At 43.7% G+C, this 24,585-nt stretch overlaps 1 protein-coding gene across 7 annotated transcripts in view; it reads left to right on the top strand.

The window, feature by feature from the left end:
• TMEM94 (transmembrane protein 94) overlaps positions 1–24,585 on the top strand; it is an 86,766-nt gene that overhangs the window by 24,341 nt on the left and 37,840 nt on the right. For 5 of the 7 annotated variants that reach the window (XM_048490838.1, XM_048490839.1, XM_048490841.1 and 2 more), the window contains 8 exons: positions 11,241–11,360; positions 12,582–12,709; positions 14,565–14,701; positions 14,875–15,077; positions 20,763–20,914; positions 21,539–21,641; positions 22,745–22,831; positions 23,933–24,049. In XM_048490838.1, coding sequence (XP_048346795.1) covers positions 11,241–11,360; positions 12,582–12,709; positions 14,565–14,701; positions 14,875–15,077; positions 20,763–20,914; positions 21,539–21,641; positions 22,745–22,831; positions 23,933–24,049 — 1,047 coding nt within the window. Of the gene's footprint in view, positions 1–4,589; positions 4,681–11,240; positions 11,361–12,581; positions 12,710–14,564; positions 14,702–14,874; positions 15,078–20,762; positions 20,915–21,538; positions 21,642–22,744; positions 22,832–23,932; positions 24,050–24,585 lie in introns of all 7 variants that reach the window. The other 2 variants (XM_048490836.1, XM_048490835.1) reach the window with 1 other exon arrangement.

Here is a 24,585-nt window from a genome sequence, read left to right as displayed (position 1 = left end):
TGCCCGAAAACCCACCAGGACCAGTTGAATCCAGCTGTGAAAGCCTTCGGAATTTGATTTGTGTTTTCACTGGCCAAGGCAAGCCCTCTCTTCATGTTCGTTTGTAACATGTGGTGATATTCCTAAGAGGTGTCATGTGGGAATGAATGTGATACTTATTTGCTACTATGGTACTAGTCTGATTGTTTTGCTTCCCTCCTATAACTGTTACATAACTCCTACTGTAGATGTGTAGATGTCAAAGTGACTCCCACTGGTATATCCATTATGTCTCAGAGGGGCCTCATCTCTGTAACAGTTCTAATAAGAGCACACGCTAACAATACTAATTATTGCTTCTGTTCTGCAGTAGAGGAATACAAAGAAGCTGGTCAAATGCACTCTGTTTTTCATCTTGCCAGGTCAGATGACCAAAACTTAAAAAAAAATTATAGTCCTTCATGATGGGACAGACTGGTGCAGTGTCAAATTACATCTGACTTCAGTGACTTTGTTGGCGGAAAAATGTGAAGGAAGAAGGAAGCTGCAGAATTTCCCGCAAAAGAATTGATTTTAATGACGTTCCCTTCAGCAAAGTTAATATCAGTGATCATAATACAACATTCCTGACCTTTTAACCTAGGATCAGGTTGCAGAATAGCCTGCTCCTTTTCTCCAGTCTCATTTGTCTTCCACATAAATCTACCAATTCAACATTAACCGTGGCTGGTTTCTGTGCAGTGGAAGGCAATGACAAACCACCCCAGTTCATCTCCTGCCTTGAAAATCCTGCGAGAGGCTATCATGAAGCTATTGCGGCTTGATGGCACTTTATTTACTGCTATTGCTGTTGTTATTAACAATAATTGACACTAATGTTGACCGTGTTTACTGCTAACCAAGGTTTGCTTATAACAAAGGTTTGAAATTGCTTGGCTAAAAATGGTTAAATACTATCTCTAGTTAACATTGATGCTAACATCACATTCTGGTATGTGTGTAGGGAGGGATTTATACACAACAAAACAGAGAACACTGAACTGAGATTATGCTTATGTTGACCCAGGGTTTCCTTTCAAATGCATGTTTCGTATCTGCAAAGGCTTTTATAATATGAGGGTCTGATTCTACAGCCATCTGAATAATAGCAGCTGAATCTGATCACCATTTCCGAATGCCAAAAAGTTATTGGTGTATTCCTCCTGGGACTACACCATTTTAGAATGCAGGTGAGAAGCTGCGTGTCCAAATGCTACTGTTTGCCAAGCCTTATGAAAAGATACAGTATTTTGAGGAGGAGGCTGTAGCCTGGCCTTCTTTCTGCAACATTCCAGGTTTCCCTGCAGAACTTTAAAGTATGCAGTTTTTCATCTGCATTGAGTCCTAGCAGGGCTATACTACCTATTTGCTTTTGTACATTGAAATAGGATCTGAATGCCTCTGAAAATGCAGTCCCAAGTAGTTGCTTTAGGACGTGAATTGTCTTCTTTGACCTGCATTCCAGTGCTTCTTTTGTGTCTTGTTGAATCTGATGGAAGAAAGCCAGTCTGTCTCTTCCATCCTTTTTAATCAAGGTTTTGCCCAGATGGCAGCATTCTACTTTTGGACATTGTTGCACAAAACAGTGTCCCCATGAAAGGATAGGAACCTTTTACTCTGAGGGATCCATATGCTCAGCCTGGAAAGACCACTGATAGACAGCAGAATTTGTACTGGTCCTTGGCAGCCATATGGCCTACACAGAACACATGTGGGCTGAAGGTTTTGTTAGGAGGTATCCAGACTGCCAGTTCGTGGGCATGATTTCTGTAGCTGTCCAGAAAAGGAAAAGGCATAATAATATTGCAGCCTGAATCTTTCACTGTTTATTCTTCACTTTGTGGGATTTTTTTTACTCAGAATTCCTAGGAATCTTCAAAGAGCTCTGTTCGATCTGATCAAAGAGCTATCTAGTCTCATCGTTCAGTTAGTATCATTGGCCATCTAGGACCTCTCAAGAGGGCATGCTAAATAGGTGCAAGGTGTAGGCGCAGAATGCCTCTGAATTTGGAAGTTCCCTTTAGCTGTTCTAATAGCTGCTGAAAAAGCTGTCCTCTGTGAATTTGTGTAATACTTCTTTAAAACCAGATATGTTTTGACGGTGAGTTCTGCCACCGGTTCCCAACCTTTTTTTTGGAACGGTGACTCATAAGTCCAAATTTACTTGGTATGTTGACCCATGTAGGGCTGGCCCAAGGATTTATAGCATCCTAGGTAAACTATGACCTTGGTTCCCATCTAGTTCAGCATTCCATTTTCTATAATAGCTAACCCCAAGCAAGTGGCATTCCGATATACATAGTCTCTGCATACGGAGGTTACATTCCAGCCTTGACCACCCTATCCTTCTCCATTACTTCCTCCCACTCTGGATTCTAAGAAACTCCATCTAGTAACCATCAGGATATGTTTTACTTGATCAACATGCATATGCAGTGAAGAAAAATGTCAGCTGATATGTCATTGAAGATACTGTTTCCAGAGTCACGTATTTGTTTCCAAAATACAAAAGAGAGCAACGAAAAGGGTAGTGACAGCTATTAGGGAGGGCAGGCCTGTGACCAGTGGTGGGATTCAAATAATTTAATAACTGGTTCTGGTGGTGAGATTCAAACAATTTAACAACTGATTGTTTACAAGCACCATTTTAACAACCGGTCTTGCTGAAGTGGTGCGAACCTGCTGAATGCCACCACTGCCTGTGACCCACTTTCAGTGACTTTGCAACCCAGTTTGGGTCCCGACTCACAGGTTGGGAAGCACTGCTGTAAGTCACCCACGCGTACAAAGTATTTTCTTCTATCTCTCCTAAACCTATGGTCAATTACTGCTGCCCCTCCTCCTTGTATGACTCTGAACTTCATTAAACTGGCACAAGCTTCTGTAGAAATCTCAGTCAGTTTTTCTTCCTTGAAACCCTTTAGCCTATCCTCTGCAGCATGTAGAAAAAAAGTGGATTTTTTTGCCATTCCATCTGTGCACCTAATTAGATAAATACTTTGTTAATTTCATCTGCTGATTTCTGTTAGGAGCTAATCCAGCTGCTTTGCCATACTGGAGTGCAGCTAGTCTGTGGACTGTTCCTCTTTGTCTGTTTTAAGATGTATGTCCTCCCTGGTGACATATCCTCTGGCCCGTTTATTTCATCAAATTCGATCAACTTTATTTTGTTCATTTATCTATTTAGAACACTTATCCTATCTCTGTGGTGACCTGCTGGGGTTGGCTCACAAAGTAAAGACAATAAAATAAAATCTATGAGAACAACAACATAGGAATGATAAAGATTGCAATAAGACATTGAAAGCTGCATAAAATGACATGTAGTAGCTTGAAGTTATATTTGCAAAACAGTCCTTAGGCAAGAAAAAAGATGGAACCTGTCAATTAAAAGTCTGGGTAAAAAGCTGTGCTTGGTCTGGTGTTTTGGGTGGTGGCAAAATGTAATCAATTACCAGTATGTATTTGCAAAGTTAACTGCTTGCTTGGACAACTGTACAAAAATTGCTCTTTGGACACTAGTTCCATAACAAATTGGCTGATTACAGCACACAGTCCTTCTACTATTGCTATAAAAGCTTATCAGCTTCATTGAACCAATTCACATGTCTCTGTATTACTGAGAGACTATTGAAATTTTTCCAACACCTTGACCCCTCGTTTACCCAGCAGGGCAATACAATTTTTTTATTTTTTAGAACCATCTGTGCACCAGTAAGACTGCTTTTCTGGAGAATCTTTGACACCCAAAAGTTTTCCTGCCTGTCTCTGAAGTCAGTTTCTGCCCTCTTTGCAATATTGTGCCAAGATTGCTTGTTTTTGCTGCCGTTTAGTACACCCACCCACCTACCCACGTATACCATCTCTGTGTCCTGCAATTTATCGCGCCTGGTCCTCTCCCAGAGGGTTTTTTATGGGTTGTCGTCCAACATTAGATTCTTGAATTGTGTTGCCTCTGTTTTTATATTATGCTGTTTTAATTGTTTTTATACTTTTAAAAATGTTTTATTGTACACCGCCCAGAACCCTTTGAGGGTGGACAGTATAATAAATTAAACAAATAAACATCGCCACCACCACCAAAAAGGACTGTAGGTGTCAGGCAAGCCAAGGGGGGTGGGGTGGGAGAATGCATTTTCAGATGTGTGGGGCACCACTGAAAAAGTCCCGTTACTGATTGTCACCCCCCTCACATATGTAGGCAGGGGGCACAGAGAACAAGGTATGTAAGTAGGATCATAACTGGCAGTCTGGACAACACAGGAGGGATGTGCATTGGTATCATACTGTTAATTCTACACTCATAACATTTTCATCATAGCTACGGAAAGAGGAAAAGCAAATATATAGAGACCATACAGAAATGGGACCGTGGGATAGTGGAAGACAAAACCAAAATCATATGACTGCTAGTTTAGCCACAGTGGGTTTGTGTGTGTACGTGTATGTGCAGAGGTAATTAACTCTTGGTAGACTATATGAAACAGAATTACTTTTACTAAAATAAAATAGAAAAGAATCTTGTGACTTCTTACTGAACAATAAATTGTTTGCATCATAATCTGTTGCAGGCTAGGAAGAGATGGAAAGTTCAGAATACAGATATACGCACCTGTGGAAGAGGATATGAATTATGGGGTAAAAGGCCATGAAATGCAAGAGGTATGTTTCATAAAAATGTCACAGATGATACTTCTAGCAATTCATGGCATTTTAAGCCAATTCTTCACAGTTTTTGCCCTGTATGCGTAGACACATATCTAGATCCACTGTGACCCAAAGTTATACTTCTTGCATCTGATGAAATGGTCTCTTGACCAAAAAAGCTAATGCCACAATAAAAGTATTAGTCTTTGGATGTGATTAGACTCCTTGTTTTTGCTTCAGCAAACATGGCTACCTCTACTAGAACTGCTGTTTTAATGAACCCAGTGGTTATTGCTGCCTGTCTGTTTCCTCTTCATGACCTTTCATTTTCAGTATTCATTTTTTGACTTTGTCACTAAAACCCTTCCTTCTCCCACATGGTCTAGCTTGCCTCCCAAATTGCAGTGGTTGTTTTGGGGGCTTCTGTCCAGCATTGTCGTCTGATCATCCTGGATTTCCCCCTGCCCCACCCTGCAGGTTCCCAAACCTGCTTCAGTCCAGTCTTTCCAAAAGATCACATCCAGTGTGGGTTTGGGGAAAGAGTGGCAGTGAAAATTGGAGAGTTCTGCTCCTTCCCGCTCACATCTGGTGCCACATTCGGCACTATTTCCCCTCACTTTATGGGCTTTTTACTGTTGCTGGTTTTTTCAGTTATCAATAGTAGATATATAAATTTCGTGGTGTGATGTCACACCATAAGTCAGTAATAGCCTGAGGTTTGCACAGGGCACTACCTTTACCTTTTAAGTAAACACTATAGCAACATACAAACAATTGCCTTAGAAAAAAACTGGCAAAAAGCCTCAGAGGCAAGTGGGTGTGTGGTGGGAATCGCTCCTTTCAGAGGATTCATTATTGCAGTGAGACCAAACCAAGCAATGGTGACTGTGTGGAAGCATCCTTAGTTTCTGTTCTGGAGCATTGGTGTTCCCAGATTTTTGAGGGCGAGGTTTCCAGTCCTTTCCTCAGGATTTCAAGTCTTCTTCCATGGTCAGCCACTCTCTGTTTCTATGTTGTGCCATCCAACAGAGCTTGCACCAAAATTGTGTGCCAACCTAGGAGGTTGTGCTGCTTGGGCAAACCCACTTCCAATTTTGCACAAGGTGGGGTGTTACAAAGTGCTTCCATTGTGTGCAAACTGGTCAGGGGCAGGAGTTGCGTATGCACCATAGACGTTTCTCAAATAAAACTATCCTACCAGCACCTTCACCACCAGGAACTGTCTATATTGATGCTGAGATGTAATGAGAATATAAGCCAGTGTCTGGTTACGGTGGGATGATATTCTGCACACTCAACACAGCAGGCTGGATTTGCTTCACTTGTCTTCTACAGGACACCGTTGCGGCTTAGCTCTTGCCATCCCTTTAGTACTCTATTAGTAATGGAGTGTAGATCCATTTAAATCTTGAAATGCTGTTCAGTAGAGTAGGTAAATGCTGGTGCTGTGGAACGCACAATTGCTTACCATGTTGGAAAATAAACACAGACTGTGCAGTAGGCACCAGTGCTGTGAATACAGTCGCACTGTCTTACTCAGCATTCTCCTTCCTAACCTTTTGAATGCGTGTTGGAACCAATCCTGAGCTGTCTAGTCACTTAGATTTTCAGTTCTAACCCCTTCTGCTTTGCTTCTCTCTCTCTCTCTCTCTCTCTCTCTCTCTCTCTCTCTCTCTCTCTCTCTCTCTCTCTCTCTCTCTCTCTCTCTCTCTCTCTCCCTCTGTGTGTGTGTAACAGGGTCGGGGTGAGGGTAGGGACAAGGGATATTGATGTATTGGGGGACTGACTTCCATTCCACTGAAAGGTGGCATAATAAACAGTGTCTGCAAAGAAGATAAAAAGCGGTGTGGAGCCCTTGTGGTTTAGTGGTTTAGTGTAGGAATCACTCCACGAGAATAAGAATTGCATACTGTGCCCTTTTGCATGGAAAGATCTAAGCGCGGTCAGTAGTGCTTCAACGGAAAAGAGAGGCTGTGGCTATGCTAAACTCCGCTATGCTAAACTCCGCTATGCTAAACTATGCTAAACTTCTGTGGCTATGCTAAACTCCGCTGCTTCATATTGATGTATTTGGGGCTGTGTAGGGATGGGTGGAGGAAGGGGAAAGTGAGGATGATGTATGAGTCTGAAATTGTGTGCATCGAGGACTGCTGCTGTAAATTTCGTTGTGCGTGCACAATGACAATAAAATGCTTATGCTTATGCTTATGAGAGAGTAACATGCTTCCATAGTAGAAAATAGTCCCTTGGTGATTGGGACGGAGGGAGCATTAGAGGGGGCTTGAGAGGGCTGGAGCCGGGCCCACTTTGGCTGCCATTGCCCTACTGTGCTCAGCTTGGTGTTTGGGGTAAGGGGAGGGTTGGAAGGGGCTTGGGAAGGCTGGTGCCAGACCTGGCTTGGCCGCCTCTGCCCCACTGAGCCGAGCTTGATGTTGTGGGGGAGGGAGGGTTGGAGGGGGAGGAAGTGGCAGTGAATGAATTCACAATTCTACTTTCAGTGGGAGAGAGTAGCTCTCTCATATTGGGGCTACTTTAGATGTTATGCTTCCCTATTTTCATCTAAAAGTAGGAACAGGAGAAAGCTGTCAAAGTGCATGCGAACATTAAGGCTGTCCAGACATATATCTGAGGCAGGGAATGATATCACTGGAAAAGGTGGAGAGCAACACCCAAAGCAGCCTTGAGTGTTATTGTTCAGACGTAATTAATGTTTGCCCACTGGGGCTATCTGGCAGAAGGGCGTCCTTGCTATCTTACCTAAAAATATGCTTTACAGACTTCAAAAGTTGATTGAGAGTGGAAAGTATGTACCTCCTGCTGATTGGTACCCCTAGCTTTCTCCCTGGAATTAAAGGAACTTGCGTGTGTTCAAGCATTCTGTACCAAAGGGTTTATCTCCAATGCCAGAGAGAATGAGAATTAAATGGAGAGTGCTGTTTACCTTCCCCTTTGGACATGGCTGCAAGAGATTGATAACCTCTGCAAATTACTCTAACCAGAGACCCTAACAGGATGTAGAAACTAACTCCCTTTCATCATCATGTTATGTTGTTCCTCAGATGTTTTAATTGCCTTAGCAAGTTCTTTGTTACTTTATTTTCCAATTCTGCTTTCCATGTCCTATTGCATTGTTTATTGGAGATTAAAGACCTCCAATAAACAATGCAATAGGACATCGAACTGAGTTGTTTTTCATGTTTTGTAATCTGCCTGGAGTCTCAATGAGAAAGGCAGCTTGTAAATTAATAATACTTCACCATTAAATGTTTCAGATGTTATATGGTTTGCATACTTAGGTATGGGTATAGGGGATTCTTACGTTCTTATGTAGTTTGCCATTGCCTGCCTTTGCATAGCGACTCTGGACTTCTGTGGTAATCTGCCATCCAAATACTAACCAGGGCTGACCCTTCTTAGCTTCCAAGATCTCACAAGATCAAGCTAGGCTGGGTCATCCAGGCAAGCCCTACAATTAACTTTTGTGGCCCAATAAGTGTGGCATGAGGAAGTCCAAGGCTGATGTTCCTGAGACACTTCCCACATTGTATTGTCGAAGGCTTTCACGGCCGGAATCACTGGGGTGCTGTGGGGTTTCCGGGCTGTATGGCCATGTTCTAGCAGCATTCTCTCCTGATGTTTCACCGGCATCTCTGAAGATGCCAGCTGGATCCTCTGAAGATGCCAGCCACAGATGCAGGCGAAACATCAGGAGAGAATGCTGCTAGAACACGGCCATACAGCCCGGAAACCACACAGCACCCCACTTCCCACATTATTTGTGAAGAAGGTGTTCTATGGTCCTGTGCAAGTAAAACAAAAGTAAAATGTAAAATGATCTGTATTCCACAGACAAAATGTTTTAGACAGTTTGCTGAACGTGTTCTACAAGTATTGCAAAGCAAAGGCAGGAAAGGCTGTTTGAGCTGGTGGGGTGGATCTGTAGAAGGATTTAGCCGTGGAAAATGGGAGGCAGTTCTAGTTCTCCACTATCCACTGGCATGGAATCTGTCTTAATGGGCAAATCCTGGTCTGAAGTTCTTGGGGTTCCTGGTGCATGACAGGACTTTCTGTATAGCTAGGAGTAATGAAACCCAGTATAATCTGCTGAAGCTAGAATTATCTGATTGGATCTGGTTGGTCTATCATGTAGTCCAAATCCCTGTCCTGTCAGGAAGTCTTCCTAATATATTGCTGATAGGTAGCTGTCTAATTTTTCTTTGTCAGCCTCCAACGAAAGCAATTCCATCCTTGGCCAAAGTTTCTGTTAACTCTGCAAAGATGCCTGCCATCCCAGGGTTACATTAGTACTTGCTGTTGAAAGCATTGCTTGTATTTTCCTTTTTCTTTGGCGATGGTGATAGTACAGTTGATATCTTTTGTAATATGGTCCTCATCCATCAGTTAATAAGGATGTGGTTTATGTCTAACAGTGGCGTAGAAGTTAAGAGCAGGTATACTCTAATCTGGAGGAACCGGGTTTGATTCCCTGCTCTGCCTCCTGAACTGTGAAGGCCTATCTGGGGAATTCAGATTAGCCTGTACACTCCCAACACACGCCATCTAAATGACCCTGGGCTAGTCACAGCTCTTCGGAGCTCTCTCAGCCCCACCTACCTCACAGGGTGTTTGTTGTGAGGGGGGAAGGGCAAGGAGATCGTAAGCCCCTTTGAGTCTCCTGCAGGAGAGAAAGGGGGGATATAAATCCAAACTCCTCCTTCTCCTTCTCCTTCTTCTTCTTCTCCTCCTCCTCCTCCTCTAAAACCAGCCACACTGAGATAGAGTGATGTCAGAGATGCAGTCCTCATGAGCTGCCCATGCTTCATGAAAATTTGCTTGTATTAGATGTTTGTTTTGCTGGAGAAGCATTTGTGCATCTTGCTATGCTTACAAGATCCAGAAAAAGAGACAAAGGAGATGGTCCTAAACAGATTGGTTTATCAAGACCACCCTTAAGCAGTATGGGGGCCCAAGGGCTGACTGTATGGCAATCATAACCCTCAGCAAGCGTTTATGACCCATCTCTGACTCGGGAAGCTTCCCTGGAACAGCCTGAAGAGGAAGGGTGATGACTGGCAGCAACAGCACTGCCCTCATTATCCTCTGAAATTCTCTTTGGGATCACGTTGTGTATCCTTAAGGGTGTGAGTAGTGCTTAATCCACCTATACAGGCAGGATCCACCCAAGATATTCTGGTTACTGGTCCACAGCATCCAAATGTCATCTTCCATCCCACTAATAAATGTGGACATGCATGGTCCACTGGGGAATTCGTCTGCCTAATCTGCACTGAAATGAGTAGGATCTGTACAAGAGCACAAGCATGCCCTTCTCTGTGGGGTTTGCACAGGAGAGCTTCCTGATGGACTGTGCCCTTTAAGTAGACGAGAATAAGCATGGATAAGGGCATGAGAGGTGGAACCAACCTGCTGGGCTGGAAAGGTTGTATTAGAGAGCAGGTACAAACCCTTTACTACAGGGTAGGATTACACTTTGCTTGCATTACAAAAGGGACCAAGCTGTGTTGTGGTAGAGAAAGAAAAGGTGCACGCTGTTTTACTTTACCATGACGACTATGAACATTTATTGCAGCATGAGCTTTTTGTGCGTCAGACTGTACTTCTTCAAATGCTCTGACTCATGAAAGCTCATGCTGGAATAAATGTCAGTTTTGAAGGTGCCGTTGGAGTTCATTTGTGCTGCAGTAGACCCCTATGGGATGACTTTAGTTTAACCTTGCTTCCCTGAGTGCAAGAAAAGGTGCACAAATGGGGTTACCTAGTTGTAGGAAGAACTAATAGGTTTCTCCTCATGTCTCCATGTACAAGGAGAGCAGTGCGATGTAAGCCACTTCGAGTCTCCATTGGGAAGACGAGGGGAGTATAAATGAAATAAATAAACTATTATATGGCATTTGTGAGACTGATTTTTCAACTAGTACCAGTCAGCTATCTTGGGCCTTAAATATTTAAAATAATTCTAATACGACTGCCTGACAAGTGAGGGAGAGAAGGTTGGATCTGCTAGCTAGACAAACCAGGACAATTTTTCGTCTGTGCTAGAACTGTCAGTTACAGACTGTACTGAGGTGCTTCCAAAGGTGAGGTGATTTTTGCTTTTTCTAAAACAGTCAGACGAGCATATGAAACATGAATGAGAGATTTTCAGAGGTGAAGTCCTATATGCAGGAGGGCACTTGAAAGAAAAGGGCTTGGAGATCTACCTGGAGAGAGGCAGGTACATCCCCAAGATGAGACTGTTCTTAATAATTTTTTTTCTATTTGTGGTGCCCTCAGTAGTGAGAGGATGAGAGAGTTTGGAAAGATGTGGGAGGAAAAACAGGCAGTTTTCTTTCACCTGAAGAATAAACAAGAATACCTCAAAGAGGAGAAGAGAGGCCTGAGCATGTGATAGCATTGTATCTTGTTCTTACTGCAAGAAAAGTGATTGTGCTGGGCATTGGGTTAATCAGTTCCTGCTGAGGCCAAGTCTGTGCCTAGTGCACCTGCAGGTTAACTGTGCACTTGTTAGTCAGTGCCTCAGTGAAAGACTGTATTTGCTGTTTCTTCTTGTCTAGAATGAGATGACTGTAAATCTGGGTCTCACTACAACAAAGGCTCTGACTATCCTGAGGGACCAGCTTTCTGCATTGCTGGAGGGGCATCAGAAGGAGAGAAAGAAGGTGGTTTCATGGAAGGTAAGTGTGGCCATTATTTTGAAGTATTCTGTCACAATCTTGTGATTTGCTTTAAGAACTGTTGCTTTGGAAGTAAATGACGTAAGTTTTGAACAGAGGTACAGTGTTGTATACCAATGGGGAAAACAGACTGTTTCCCCTGCTGTAAAATAGAATATGGCACTTAGATGCCTGTCTACTGCTAGTGTGGGTGTTCGGGGTCTCCAGTATTCCTGAAGTTGAGATGGGCTGGCAGCAGTACCTTGGATGGGGGAAAGGATATTGGCTGAGCACTTCCATCTTGCAACATGCCCTGCTACAAACATGTGCTCTCTCTACCACCCCATCTTTTCTGTGGAATAAATGGGCTTGCTTTTGGCAGTCCACCACAATCCTAGGCACCCAGAGTTGGAGTCATATTCCTATCTTTGGGACCGTCTTACCCCATATGTCCCTGCACAGCCTCTGCGTTCGGCAGAGGCCAATTTGTTGGTGGTCCCCAGCCCCTCGATGATGTGGCTGGCCTCCATAAAGGCCCTGGCCCCTGCCTGGTGGAACACTCTACCACCAGCTGTCCGGGCCCTGCAGGATCTTGGTGAGTACCGCAGGGCCTGTAAGACCGAGTTGTTCCACCGGGCTTTGGGGGGTGGCGCTGATGTGTGCCCCCTCCTTTTGTTTTCCTTCTGTTCTCCTTTACCTCCTGGGCCCCTTAACATCTATGGGGTCCCCGCTCCCTTTCCTTTTCTGGGAGGGTTTTTATGAAGATTTTAAAGCTGGACACCAATATTTTTGTATGGTACATGGAGTTTTTTGTATGGTACATGGGGTTTTCATGGGGTTTTTAATGTTATGTTTAGTGGAGCCTATAATATGTGTGATTATGTTTGTTTATATGCTCCATTAGTGTTGTTTTAATTTATGCTGTGCACCGCCCAGAGCCCTTCGGGGGAGGGACGGTGTATAAAATTGATAATAAATAAATATCATAAGGCAGGTAAGGGTTCCAGTAGCCACCACCTAGTGACAGTCCTTCCTTGTGTGCAGAGGCCAACTCAGTCAGCCCTGGTGCAATTGTAGCTGATTTGTTCCTTAGCTGTGCTCCATTTTCCAGTGTTCACCAGGACAGGTTAATTTCTATCATTGACTTCCCTGTTTTTTAATTTTTTTGGTGAGCTTCAAAAATTCCAATGTTCAGGTGTGTTGATTTGGTCTCTTTTCTTGTCCCTTCTTACTCTTTCGTAGGAGGTATGGAAGGCCAGCTTTCTGTACCATGGAAACCGTTGCTCCTGTTTCCATTGGCCAGGGGCATCCCTCATGTTGCTAACAGTCCTGTTGCTTTTATGCTGTTATGGCAGCCAGCCAGAGGGAAGGTAAGTTGCCCATTGGCAAGGTCAGAGTGGGGTATGGCTAACAAGTCTCACTGAGATCTTGCATTCTGTCCCTCTTTGCTAGCCTTCATGTCTGGGCCTTGGATTCCAATCCCCTTCTTGCAGGGAATGTGTTCATCCACCTTCTATATCTGGGTCAACCATCTGAATCAAGCACACACAGGGAGGGCTGCCAGTGCCTGTCCTAGTAGTGTGCTCATGTGCCTTTAAATAGCAGCTTAGCAAGAGATTTGGCTTCTCCTGTTGGAGCAGCAAATATTATGGGAAGTTTTGCCAGAGGAATTCCATACCACACAGTGACATGTCTACCGACAGCAGCCCTTCTGCGAGGAATGATGCCACTGGAATTATATCATAAGCCAGGGGATGGAGGGGATCTGCAGTTTTAGACACATCTGAGTATATATTTTGCATACCCTCAGTAGGTTTGTGCTGGAATTTCAAGCAACAGTTGATGAGCAAATTACTTAAGTCTGTATTAACTCCAAAAGTTACACCCCTCAAGCAAGTTGATATAGGTTTATTTAGATAACAGATGAAATTCTACCACTTTGCCCAGCCAGAGATTTGAAATTTGAAGTTTCTTAATAATTTTTGAACCCTTATCCATATTGTTGTTTTGCCTTCTAACCTACCTTTAGCAGAAACAAAACAGAAAATAATTCCCTTGGTTGTCACAGCTCTCACAAGAAGCCATGGGCTGTCCCATAGTACTTTGAGAGCATTTTGTTACTTTTGCTGTTACAATCACTTCCTGGAAGGATAATATGCTAATGAGAATCAGCCTACCGTCTATCATCCTGTTCCACTGCTCTTATCACATAATCCTCTGTGGGAAAAATTAGTGTTGTAGGGGGTGCTAAGTTCCATCAGGTCACTTCTGACTCATGTAGCTTCCAGAACTTCCTGTCATAGAATCATAGAGTTGGAAGAGACCCCAAGGGCCATCAAGTCCAACCCCCTGCAATGCAGGAACACACAATCAAAGCACTCCTGACAGATGGCCATCCAGCCTCTGTTTAAAAACCTCCAAGGAAGGAGATTCCACCACACTCCGAGGTGTTATGGTAAGCATAACAGCCCTTACTGTCAGGAAGTTTTTCCTGAAGTTTAGGTGGAATCTCTTTTCCTTCACCTTGAACCCATTACTCCTGGTCCTAGTCTCTGGAGCAGCAGAAAACAAGCTTGCTCCCTCACCCTTGCACCTCATGACATCCCTTCAAATATCTAAACATGGCTATCATGTCACCTCTTAACCTTCTCTTCACCAGACCTTTTATCATTTTGGTTGCCCTCCTCTGGACCCGTTCCAACTTGTCAATTAATAGCCTGTCATTAACAGGCTTGCTCAGATGATGGGTGGAACAGTGTTCTAGAAGGTGGCAAAGTTCCTTTCATTAGCAGGATTCATATTCTAGGGGGTGATTTTCCAGTGAAACAAAAAGAACAATTAGACATATTCACATATCTGTAGGCTGCTTGTGTCCGTGGACCTTTTGCACTCAAGCTGCCATCATAATTACCATTGATAAGGCTTACTAAGCCTTCCTTCAGGCTTTTCAAACTTCCAGGGACCCAGGAGAGCTGGGGACAGGCCTGTTTCCACTGTAGTCACACTTCTCTTGCCACTATGAATGCATGATTTGAAATGATGCAGTTATAAAGATTGGCCAAGGTGGTTCCTTGCTTCTGCCCTAAAGGCGGAGGCTGCCGCCTTACTGACTCCGTCATAGCATGAATCCACCGAGGCAGTCAAAGCACCAATAGATCTCCAGAAGTGTGTGTTTAATTCTTTTGTTCTTCTGCCTCTAATTTTGTATGGTTTGCTTTTGAACAGTGAAGGTTCTGAAATTGTCAATGCCTTGGCACTCTTCCTTCTCCTGCTGCTCGATCTCTTCCTGATTGGACGACAAGAAAGACTGAAGCGCCGGGAAGTTGAAAGCAGGCTCCGGGACATAATCAACAGAATAACTGGTGAGGCTTCTGCCTCCTCAGTCCCCTTTATGATCCCCCGCATCTGTGTGTGTCCATCTTGTCTACAAGAACTAGGGGCAATGAGATCTGATTCTGCCACAGTGGGATAGCAGCTGTCACTGAAGACCTGTTTCTGGGGTTGCCATTCACATCTTGCTAAATCTGTTTTTCAGATGCCTTGAATGATGGCATAGAGCTGAAGTGGGCAAACTCTGTGTACCCTGACCTTCACATGCCTTTTGCCCCATCCTGGTCACTCCATTGGGCCTACAGGGACGGCCATCTTGTCAACCTTCCTGTCAGCTTGTTGGTAGAGGGCGATGTTGTTGCCCTGAGGCCAGGGCAGGAGTCTTTCACTTCTCTCAGAGGGATAAAGGTAACTCATCTTTATGTAATGTAGGTAGATGGTGGGGTTATAAAATGTGGGGGCTGACTTGGGATTCAGAGTGCTACTTAGAGACAAGAAGATGTACAGAAAAAACCCAGCCTTGTATATCATAGACCAGTGGTGGCGAACCTATGGCACGGGTGCCAGAGGTGGCACTCAGAACCCTCTCTGTGGGCACACGCAAACAGAGTCCCCCCCCCACACACACATCTAGGCTGGCCTGGGCCGCTGGGCTCGATTATTAGCATTAAACCTAAGACCTAATTTTGGGGAAAGAGTGTAGGTAACCCTGTCAAGCGCTGTTAAACCCCACTGATTTTCATGCGAAGAACTAAAGCGCGATCCTTTATCTGGGAGTAAGCTCGGCAATGGGGCTTTCTTCTGAGTAAACCCCCCTAGGGTCGTGATTCACCCGTTGGAAGAGTTGCTTCAAAGCAAAGCCACCGACTACCACCAAGCTTACTCCCGAGTAACACACGCCTCGGAGCCAACCCTTTTTTCTCAACTAAAACCTCAGCATTCAGGTTAAATTGCCGCGTTGGCACTTTGCGATAAATAAGTGGGCTTTGGGTTGCGATTTGGGCACTCGGCCTCAAAAAGGTTCACCATCACTGTCATAGACCGTTTTGCACTGAGTGAAAATGATTGTTATTTTTTATCCCCCTTGCATAAATATGGGCACTAGAAGTATTGGGTGGGAAAGCTTATTTATTACATTTCTATTCTGCTGTTAACATGAAACTCAGGTCTGTTATCGAAGAGATGAATCAGATATGGACCTGCTTATCTTTTAAAATGTTGCACCATGGGCTATTCCCAGACTAATGGATCCCAGTTCTAGCGTAGGGACATACATCACAATCACCTAGTCCGTGGGATTTTGAGTGAAGGGAATGAATGACTACAGTGGATACATTGCTAATATAGTGTTCTATCATGTATTACCAAGTGTTTTGCCTGAATTTGTTGCTTATTCCCTCTGTGATGTCATAAATTCAAGACGGCTGCCCCATGGACATTTGCATTCCAGGCTATATCTCATTTCATAGTGGTTCTATGAAAATTTTACTAAGGACCTTTTTGGTTCAACATAAAAGGAACAAAAAGGGTTATTAACCACATTTCAGTATTTACTGTTTAGGAGATATAGGCTGTCATGCTATTAATGCTATTACAAATCCTTTTTTTAGGTTTATCCTAACATATAATTCACTAAGGTTTGGAACATGCGTTAGTGATGTCCGTTGATTGGAATGCGTCCCTCACATTCCAACCAATCCCCCGCCTGCCTTCCCCACAACTGAGGAACACGCCAGGCCAGGTAGGGCATTGGCGGCAAGCTGCCCTTCCTGCTGGCCCGGCAGAAGTCTCCCTGTTCCCCCATCCTACCTCTCCACCCCACACAGACCAAGTTAGGCCCTCCTGACAGGCCTGCCATCCTCTTCCCCATTCCCCCAGCTACCCTCCCCCAGTCTCAGAAATCAACCTGGGCCTTTCTATCTGGGGTACTAATCTCTGGACTCTCACCCCTGCCCCAGCAGCCAACTTCGAGATCCTACGGGCTGCAGCAGTATTGAGCAGTGGGAGAGCAGTGGTGGAGGCCAGGACAAGCCGTGGAGCAAGCAGATGGGCAGGCATCAGCTTGGCCTCCCCAAGGGAGCTCCGAGGCAGCTGAGACACCAAGGGGAGGAAGTGGCGTGACAGTGCTGAGACACCAAGGGAAGGAAGTGGCGTGACAGTCAGCCAGATGACAGAGCCCAGCCAAAACAACCTTGGAGTGTGTTGCAGGGGACAGCAGAAGTGGTGGTGGTGGTGGAGAACGGGAGAAGGCGGGTGGGCAGGAAAACCTGCCACCAGCCCCTGAATCCCCTGCCCACACTCTTCCCCCTATCTAGAGCCCATTTTATTTCATTTTAAATAAATACTATAGAATGATACATTTATTAAAACTATAGTATTTATTTACAATGAAAACCTGCTTAAAGGTTTTACAAGTCATCATGATCATCCCAAAAGTCGTTTTCCTCCTCTTCACCTTTTTCAACATCAATATTCTCACAAAGCTCTTCATCGCCACCATGCCTATACAGCTCTGCGTATCTTAGGGAATGATTTTGGCATTTGCAATTTAAAATACATTGTCCTTTTAAGACAAGAACATCTTCTTAGTTGTAAGATGGATACTTTGTGCACTTGGAAGAGTACACATAAGAGGAGAGTAATTTTGTTCTGTCATCTCCTGACCAAACTGAGATGGCTTTGGAAGATTTGGATGTTGTGGATCAGCGCTTCACACTCCATCACCTGGGTATGCACTCTGAAGATGTAAGCTGTTAAAGATGATCTTGTTGGTGGCAGATTTTCGCTGTGTGTGTGTGTTTTTAATGAGCATCCCCCAACAGAACTGACCAAAGTGTGAGCTGTGCGAGAATAATGGTGTTGAGAAAGATTTTTAATTTTTTTAACAGACAAGAATGTACAGAACAAAAAAAGAAAAAATCATGGTTATAATTAGTTCTCAAGACTAAGAGAAGAAACAAAAGTATATGTATTATATTGTATACAAATCAACAAATCCTATAGTGGCTATTATTGCTGTAAATTTTAATAATCAAAAAGAAGCAAAAAACCCTGATGAATGGTTACAGTTTCTAGAATTGTTCTTACAAAATAAAAGTTGTATTAGCATGTTATCATGTTTCAAAGAGTGATAAATCTATTTCAATTTAAGCTCCTTTTCAATAAAATGTATAATATAATATAAAGGTTGTTGATGGTTTATATGTATCATTTCTTCAATATATTTCATATTTCACCATTTTAATACACTTTCATTTATCTTGAAATTCTTTGACTATGAATAAGTGGCGAAAATTTGCTAATTTTGTCATTGCTGTATGTTCCACTAGTTTATTTTACCTATTCTCTTATCATGGACATTCTTCTGTGTTCCCTTTTGTTGCAAATACTACTCTGATTGCCATCATCAAGTATCAAAACAGCTCTTCTAAGATTTTTGGAGTGTTTTTTGCAAGGGCAGCCTAATCCAGAAGTGAAGCGGTGACTTTCCCTGATGGGTGAGCACCACGTGACTTTGTGGTGCCCGACCAGGAAGCTACTGCTTGCCTTCAGGTCTGCTGGTGCAAAAAGCTGCGGTGCCGTGGCCACAGGGTAGAGCATAGTCAGCTTCCACTGCTTGTCCATCCTCCTTGCACCAGTAGAGCCGGCCTCAGAGATAGGCCATGTTTTTTGTGGCATAGGTCCACATTCCTGCTTTCCCTTATGGAGGATTTTGGCAGTTTCTTTTTTAGTTTTTGGGCTTCCTGCGCTGCAGTAAAGTCCTTTGGAGTGGCACCGTCCCTGCCCACCAGACCTAGATTTCACTGTTAGTCTATTAACATAGTCTTGGCATCCATTGCAAATTTGATTTTTAAAATTTTCTGATTTTCTACATGAATTTCTTTCCAAAATTTTAAAACTTTTCTACAAGTCCACCACAAAGGGCAAATTAACCATCCACTTTTTTACATTTCTGTTTGTACATTTCTGTTTTACATTTCTGTTTGTAATTTTTATCCACCTTATTCTTTGAAGTGGTATATCACTGATAAACATATTATACCAATTTTCTGTTCATAATTCCATGCTTAAAATTAATATCTCCTTTTAGTCCTTCTTATGAAGTTGTCTTAATCCAATACGCTGTTTTCATTTAAGTCTCAAATCCTGCCATTGTTTCTCTATTGTATATGTTTTCAGTAAGTAGTCCCCAAAGGATTTCCAGTTTTTAACAAAATTGTTCGTATTCTTGTCTCTCATAACCGCCTGATCAGCCTTGCCATCTCTGCATACTCTGTGACTTTCAAGATCCAGTCTTGTTTTGTTGGAATTTTATTGTCCCTCCACAGTTGGCACGTGACTGGTAATATGGAGGAAGGAACAAAACCAAGGAGGAGGTGGTGTTAATTACTGAGGAGACTGGAAGACCTAGTCTTCCAAGTCGCAGGTGTTTTACATGTGATTGGAGAGCACATGAGCTAGTTAAAAGAGTAAACAATCTAATCAGAGTGTGGGTGGACTACTCCCTTCTGTATGTAGAATCACAAATAAGATGAATAAAGGGACAGTTGTTTTCTGTAGTGAGAGAACCTCTGCTAGGGCCTAACTACATACTTATCCTAGCTCCATCCCCAAGTCTGGTCAAGAGGTTAGGAGGTCCTGTGTCACCACCTGTACTTGAAACTCTGTTTCTAGGGACTTGGGAGCTCAATTGGGATTGCAGCAGGCATGGAGAATAGTCTCAGTCCAAATCAGGTCCTGTCCGCCTGAGAACTTAGTTCACAGCACAGAGCTCTCAAGCAATATCTGTCAACCACACCCGGGAAAAGTATAATATGTAGTTGAACCCCATTGGCATTTTCAGGTCCGTATATGAATTCCAACTCACTGGTTAGAGTGGCCTTTGAATGTTGTTATTGAAGAATGGCAACGGATGTTGGTAAATATCCAGGGAAGTATGAAACATTCTGTCTCTGTCTTCTGTGTCCATCTATGCAGTTGCAGCTTGATCAATTTAAATGACAGTAGGGCATTGCTGGTGCATAACAGTATTATTTTATTAGCAGATGTATAAGTGAATGAGTTCTTAATAGTATGGCTGGTCCTGAGATAGTGTCACTTGAATTGATATGGGAGCTGGCATCAGGGTTTGTTTCCGTGGACTCTGGGTTTATATCTTTGGGTAGTTCCTAGTAATTAGTTAGTTCTGCTAGGGAAGAGGGCAGCTGTAATTTACTCTTCTGACTCGTTCTTGTTTTCATCTGCAGTGTAATATAACACATCTGTGTCTTGGAATGCTAGGTTTTGTATCCACCTTTTGTAATAACTCCTCTGCCCTCCTTTGTTCAGCATTGGGGGTGGGGGTGGGGGGCGATCTCTGATCCAAATTGGACCTCCATGCATTTGAAAATTGATTTCCTAGAATAGAACTCCCAGACCTCATTGTTGGCCAGACCCAAATTATAACATGTACTTAGGTCCTTGGAGAGACCAACATATTACAGAAAAGGATTGTCCCTTTATTTGTCTTGGTTTGCTAGTTCATCTGCAAATGGGAGTGGTCTACACACTCTGGACTGTTGTACACAAGAGCTGGTTAAGAGTCATCTGTGCTCTTCAGTCTCATGCAACACATCTGTGACTTGGAATTCTCGGTCTTCCCGTCTACTTAGGAATTAATACTACCCCCTCCTTCTGTTCATATGCTTATATATACTGACCAAGTGTACCAACTGAGTAAGCTGTGGCCCACTAGAATTGTCCCAGAACAGGCAGGTTAACTTGGTGCTATTTGTTCAGCTGAATATGACTGATATAGATATGCTAGAACCTCAAAGAACTATGATTTTCCCTGGGTTCTTTTAGAGAGTGAATTCTGATGGCTAAGCTGGTTTTAAACCTGCAGTGTAGGCATAACTGTAGACTGCAATGCCATTAACCCCCCCTGGTGAAATTTCCAAAACGTCCTGATGCAATGAAATTCTTCTCTAAATTAAGTTATGCTAGTAACTGTTTCCTCTAAGTGAATCAAATATGACCTATCATTATCTAAAGGAAGTTTGAATAAATGGGAAGTATTTACAATGGTAACACTACCTCCTATTTTTCCAACAGGATGATGAGCACATAGTTCTTGAGCCAGGGGATCTGTTCCCCCCTTTTTCTCCTCCACCATCCCCAGGTGGAGAGGTGAAGAAGGGACCTCATAATCCCCAGCTGCATCGACTGTTTCGTGTCACAAAGACTCCTGTGATTGACAATGTCAGGTAAGCTCACTCTTGCTTCCTTGTGCCAGCATTTTGTCAAAATTTGCAATAGATTTGTAGCAGAATGTGTAAGGAAACTGATAACTGCACAGTCAGCTTGACTCGAGGGAATGCCTTATAGCCATAAAATGTCTGCCACATGCTCTTAGTTGTCTGCTGCTTGCAGACTATTAGAATGGAGCGTGCTATTCCTGCTGCATGGTATAATGAGGTAGTGATTTTCCACCCCCATACATCACATGCATAAAACTGGGAAGTGCAATACCCAGAGTAGAAAATATCTGAAACAATGTAAGATCCTTGGCAAATCTTTGTTTTAAAACAATTTCTTCATCCTCCCATTTTAATTGGGTTACTAATGTAAGGCCTTTTGGATAAGTGGACAGGTGAGTAAGAGAACGGTTAGTCCTCCCAAGTGTGCGAAATATGTTTTGGATCTTGGTCAATTGATAATTTTCTCAGGAGGTAAAATGAAACCTATTTTGTGATTCTTAAACCTCTCCATACTATCACAAGCAGAACAAATCAGGATAGGACACCTGTGTTTAGGGGACGAGAAGAGACCTATTCTGATTAAGGAAGATCCTCTAAAAAGGAGATCTAAACAATTGTTGCTGGTTCCAGGTTGTGTTTGGACACGGCTTTGTCCCGTTCTGTGACTGCTCTGGATAATGAGAGGTTCACGGTACAGTCAGTGATGCTCAAGTATGCTGTTCCTTTTGTGCTGGTAAGTTCTTAAGTTCTGTGGATGGGCTGCTACTTGTGACCAGTCATGTCCCTAGTCAGGTGCCAGGAACATCACAATTGATCTCTGACTTCTTAAAAGCAGGGGCATACCGCCCAGGGGGACATATGGAGTCAAATGTCCCTGGTCTGTGGCCATTTAGTCTTGTGGGGGGCGAGGTTGGAAAATTCCCCCCCACACTCCTCCTCCTCCCCCCCCCCGGTCCATATGCTGACTCCAAGACCTAGTGCAAAAGATGTTGTTTTGTCGTGGTGGGGGAGGGCAGCTGCCCATACGGGGAGTGGGGGCGGAAAACTCAGGTTTTGCACTGGGATACATTTTCCCTAGATACGCCTGTGCTTACAAGTGTTGGCACTTGTTCAGTTTGGAGTAGAAGAGTGAAGGGCTTCAGAGCTTGCTAACTTTATTGTACAATAAGTGGAGAAGTTTATTTTGTGTGCAGAAAAGAACTGCACACAGTTTTCTCTAACGTGGTCATGGTGAGGATTGCATCCCCAGGCTCAGGACTGTCTCTTCATTGTCACTGCAGTAAACTGCAGTTTTAGGAATTAATGCCCACGAAGGTTGTGTGTTCTTGTGCGTCCTCAGCTTGCATCATTATAGGAGAAGAGGTTTAGATTTTAACTTGCTCCAATTCTGAAGACTTGAGACATGATCAATCCTGAGAAATGTTGGGCAGTGGTCCATATGTTGGTTTGGGTTAATGAGACTGTAATATATTGATAACCTAATGGCAGGTCTTTAATCCAAGGATCCCTTTGGAATTCCAACACAGGATTGTGGTGGTGGTGGGTACAGTTGCAGAATGGTTGTGGCGGCAAGCACAAAATGTCAAGGAATGAGATTATGTATAACTCTAACAGCAACCCTTCAATAATTCAGGCAGATGCTCTGCTTAACAGTACACTTTTTTAAATGAGCACCCAGCTTACTTACAGTGAAGATTCTTGTGCTGTGGTGCTTCCAAAACAAAATTTAAAAACAACTTGTGCAGCCGATCATGGGGACCGGTGCTTTAATCTTTCAAGGGATAGCCGTTGGGTTGAGATTACCTTTTAATGCAATCTCCTCTGCTTCAATTACAGGTTGGCTTCTTGGCCACCAACGCCATGCGCACTGTTTTCAAGGCTCCTGGAGTTGTCTCGTGGCAGTACATGCTTCTTCAACTGCAGGTAAGGGAAACCTTTTCCTTCTTCCTCTGTTTTGCCACAACTAAAGTTAATTCCTCTATAGCAGGGGTAGGGAACCTTTAACACTCAAAGAGCCATTTGGACCTGTTTTCCATGGGAAATGAAAACACTTGGAGCCACAAATAATTTTTGACATTTAAAATAAAGATAACACTGTATATATCGGGGTTTTTTTACCTTTTACTCCGCTCATTCTGAGAACCGCATGGATGCGTCCGCCCTGCTGCCTGCAGGGCTGGCAAGGATGAGGCCAGCGGCTCGGCCTTGCCGGCCCCCGGGAAAGCACCCGCCCCGCTCCAACAGGGCAGGCGAGAGGGGAAGCCCGCGGTGCAGCCCTGCCGGCCGCGGGCAGTTGGTGCGCCCGGCGGACAAGGATGGGGCCGGCAGCCAGAATACAATTGCTGATGGTCCAGATATTCTCCTTTTGTGAAAGCATCGCAGCATTTTGCCCATGGTGCTCCTCCTTGCCTGCTTTTGGTTCCAGTTTGCTGACTTTCAGAAAAGGTTATAAGGATTAGCCATTTATGTACACATATATCAGTGTGTGGAGAAGGGCTGGGCCTCTGCACCCTTACTGGTGTAGTGGTTAAGAGTAGTGGACTGTAATCTGGAGAACTGGGTTTGATTCCCTATTCCTCCACGTGAGCAGCGGACTCTAATCTGGTGAACTGGATTTGTTTCCCCGCTCTTCCACTTGAAGCTTGCTGGGTCACTTTGGGCTAGTCACAGTTCTCTCTGAACTTTCTTGGCCCCACCTGCCTCACAAGGTGTCTGTTGTGGGAAGAGAAAGGGAAGGAGGTTGTAAGCCACTTTGAGACTCCTTACAGGAGAGAGAGGCAGGGTATGAATCCGAACTCTTCTTATCTTTCCTGTTTTTAGCCATATTCATTATGCTTGATTTTTTTGTTTGCTATGTATGTGTGCTTAATTACTTTGAGTAACTGGTCTCATCCCTGAAAACTAAACAGCAACATTTTGTGAGTAAACGAGTCCATTTCTATTTCAGTCAACCTGAAGGTAAAGCAAAATCTCCTGCTATGCATTGTCCTTGCACTGATTAGTGAATTGGAATCCTTTTTACAGATCAATGGTGTATTGCCCATCCTACCACTGCTTTTTCCAGTCCTGTGGGTTTTTGCTACTGCTTTTGGTGAAGCCAGAGTCTTGGCCCAGATGAGCAAGACCTCACCTACTTGCCTGGTAAGTACTTAGCAATAGGGTACACTTGGAAAGGAAGAGGAAAGGATGGGCAGCGCAAGGCTATGATTCCCTGGTCCATGAGTGGCGGACTCTAATCTGGAGAGCCACATTAGATTCCCCACTCCACATTCATCCTGCTGGGTGACCTAGGGCTAGTCACAGTTCTCTTGGAACTCTCTCTGTCCCGCCTACCTCACAAAGTTTAAGTTGTGGGGAGGGAAAGGAATTTGTCAGCTGCTTTGAGACTTCTTTCAGTAAAAGTGTGGTGTTAAAAACCAACTCTTCTTCTCTGTGAATGATCGGAGCACACAAATGAAAATACTGGTGCAGCACAGGGGAGTGAGGAATAAGTAAATAGGATGAAAACAGTGTGAATGGGCAAAATGAGGAGATAAGAGGTTCTAATTGAAAAACCCCTGATTGCTGTGAAGATTTCCTCTGAAAGCTTTGAGACTAGCGGGAAAGCCCAAATACCTTATTGTCTCAGGTAGCAGTGGAATTTGACTCTACATTTGGTTGTTCTGCAAAGATTGACT

The sequence above is a fragment of the Sphaerodactylus townsendi genome, linkage group LG03 (genome assembly GCF_021028975.2).
Source record: "Sphaerodactylus townsendi isolate TG3544 linkage group LG03, MPM_Stown_v2.3, whole genome shotgun sequence".
In the NCBI taxonomy this organism is placed as follows: domain Eukaryota; kingdom Metazoa; phylum Chordata; class Lepidosauria; order Squamata; family Sphaerodactylidae; genus Sphaerodactylus; species Sphaerodactylus townsendi.
This window is presented reverse-complemented; position numbering and strand designations above follow the sequence as displayed.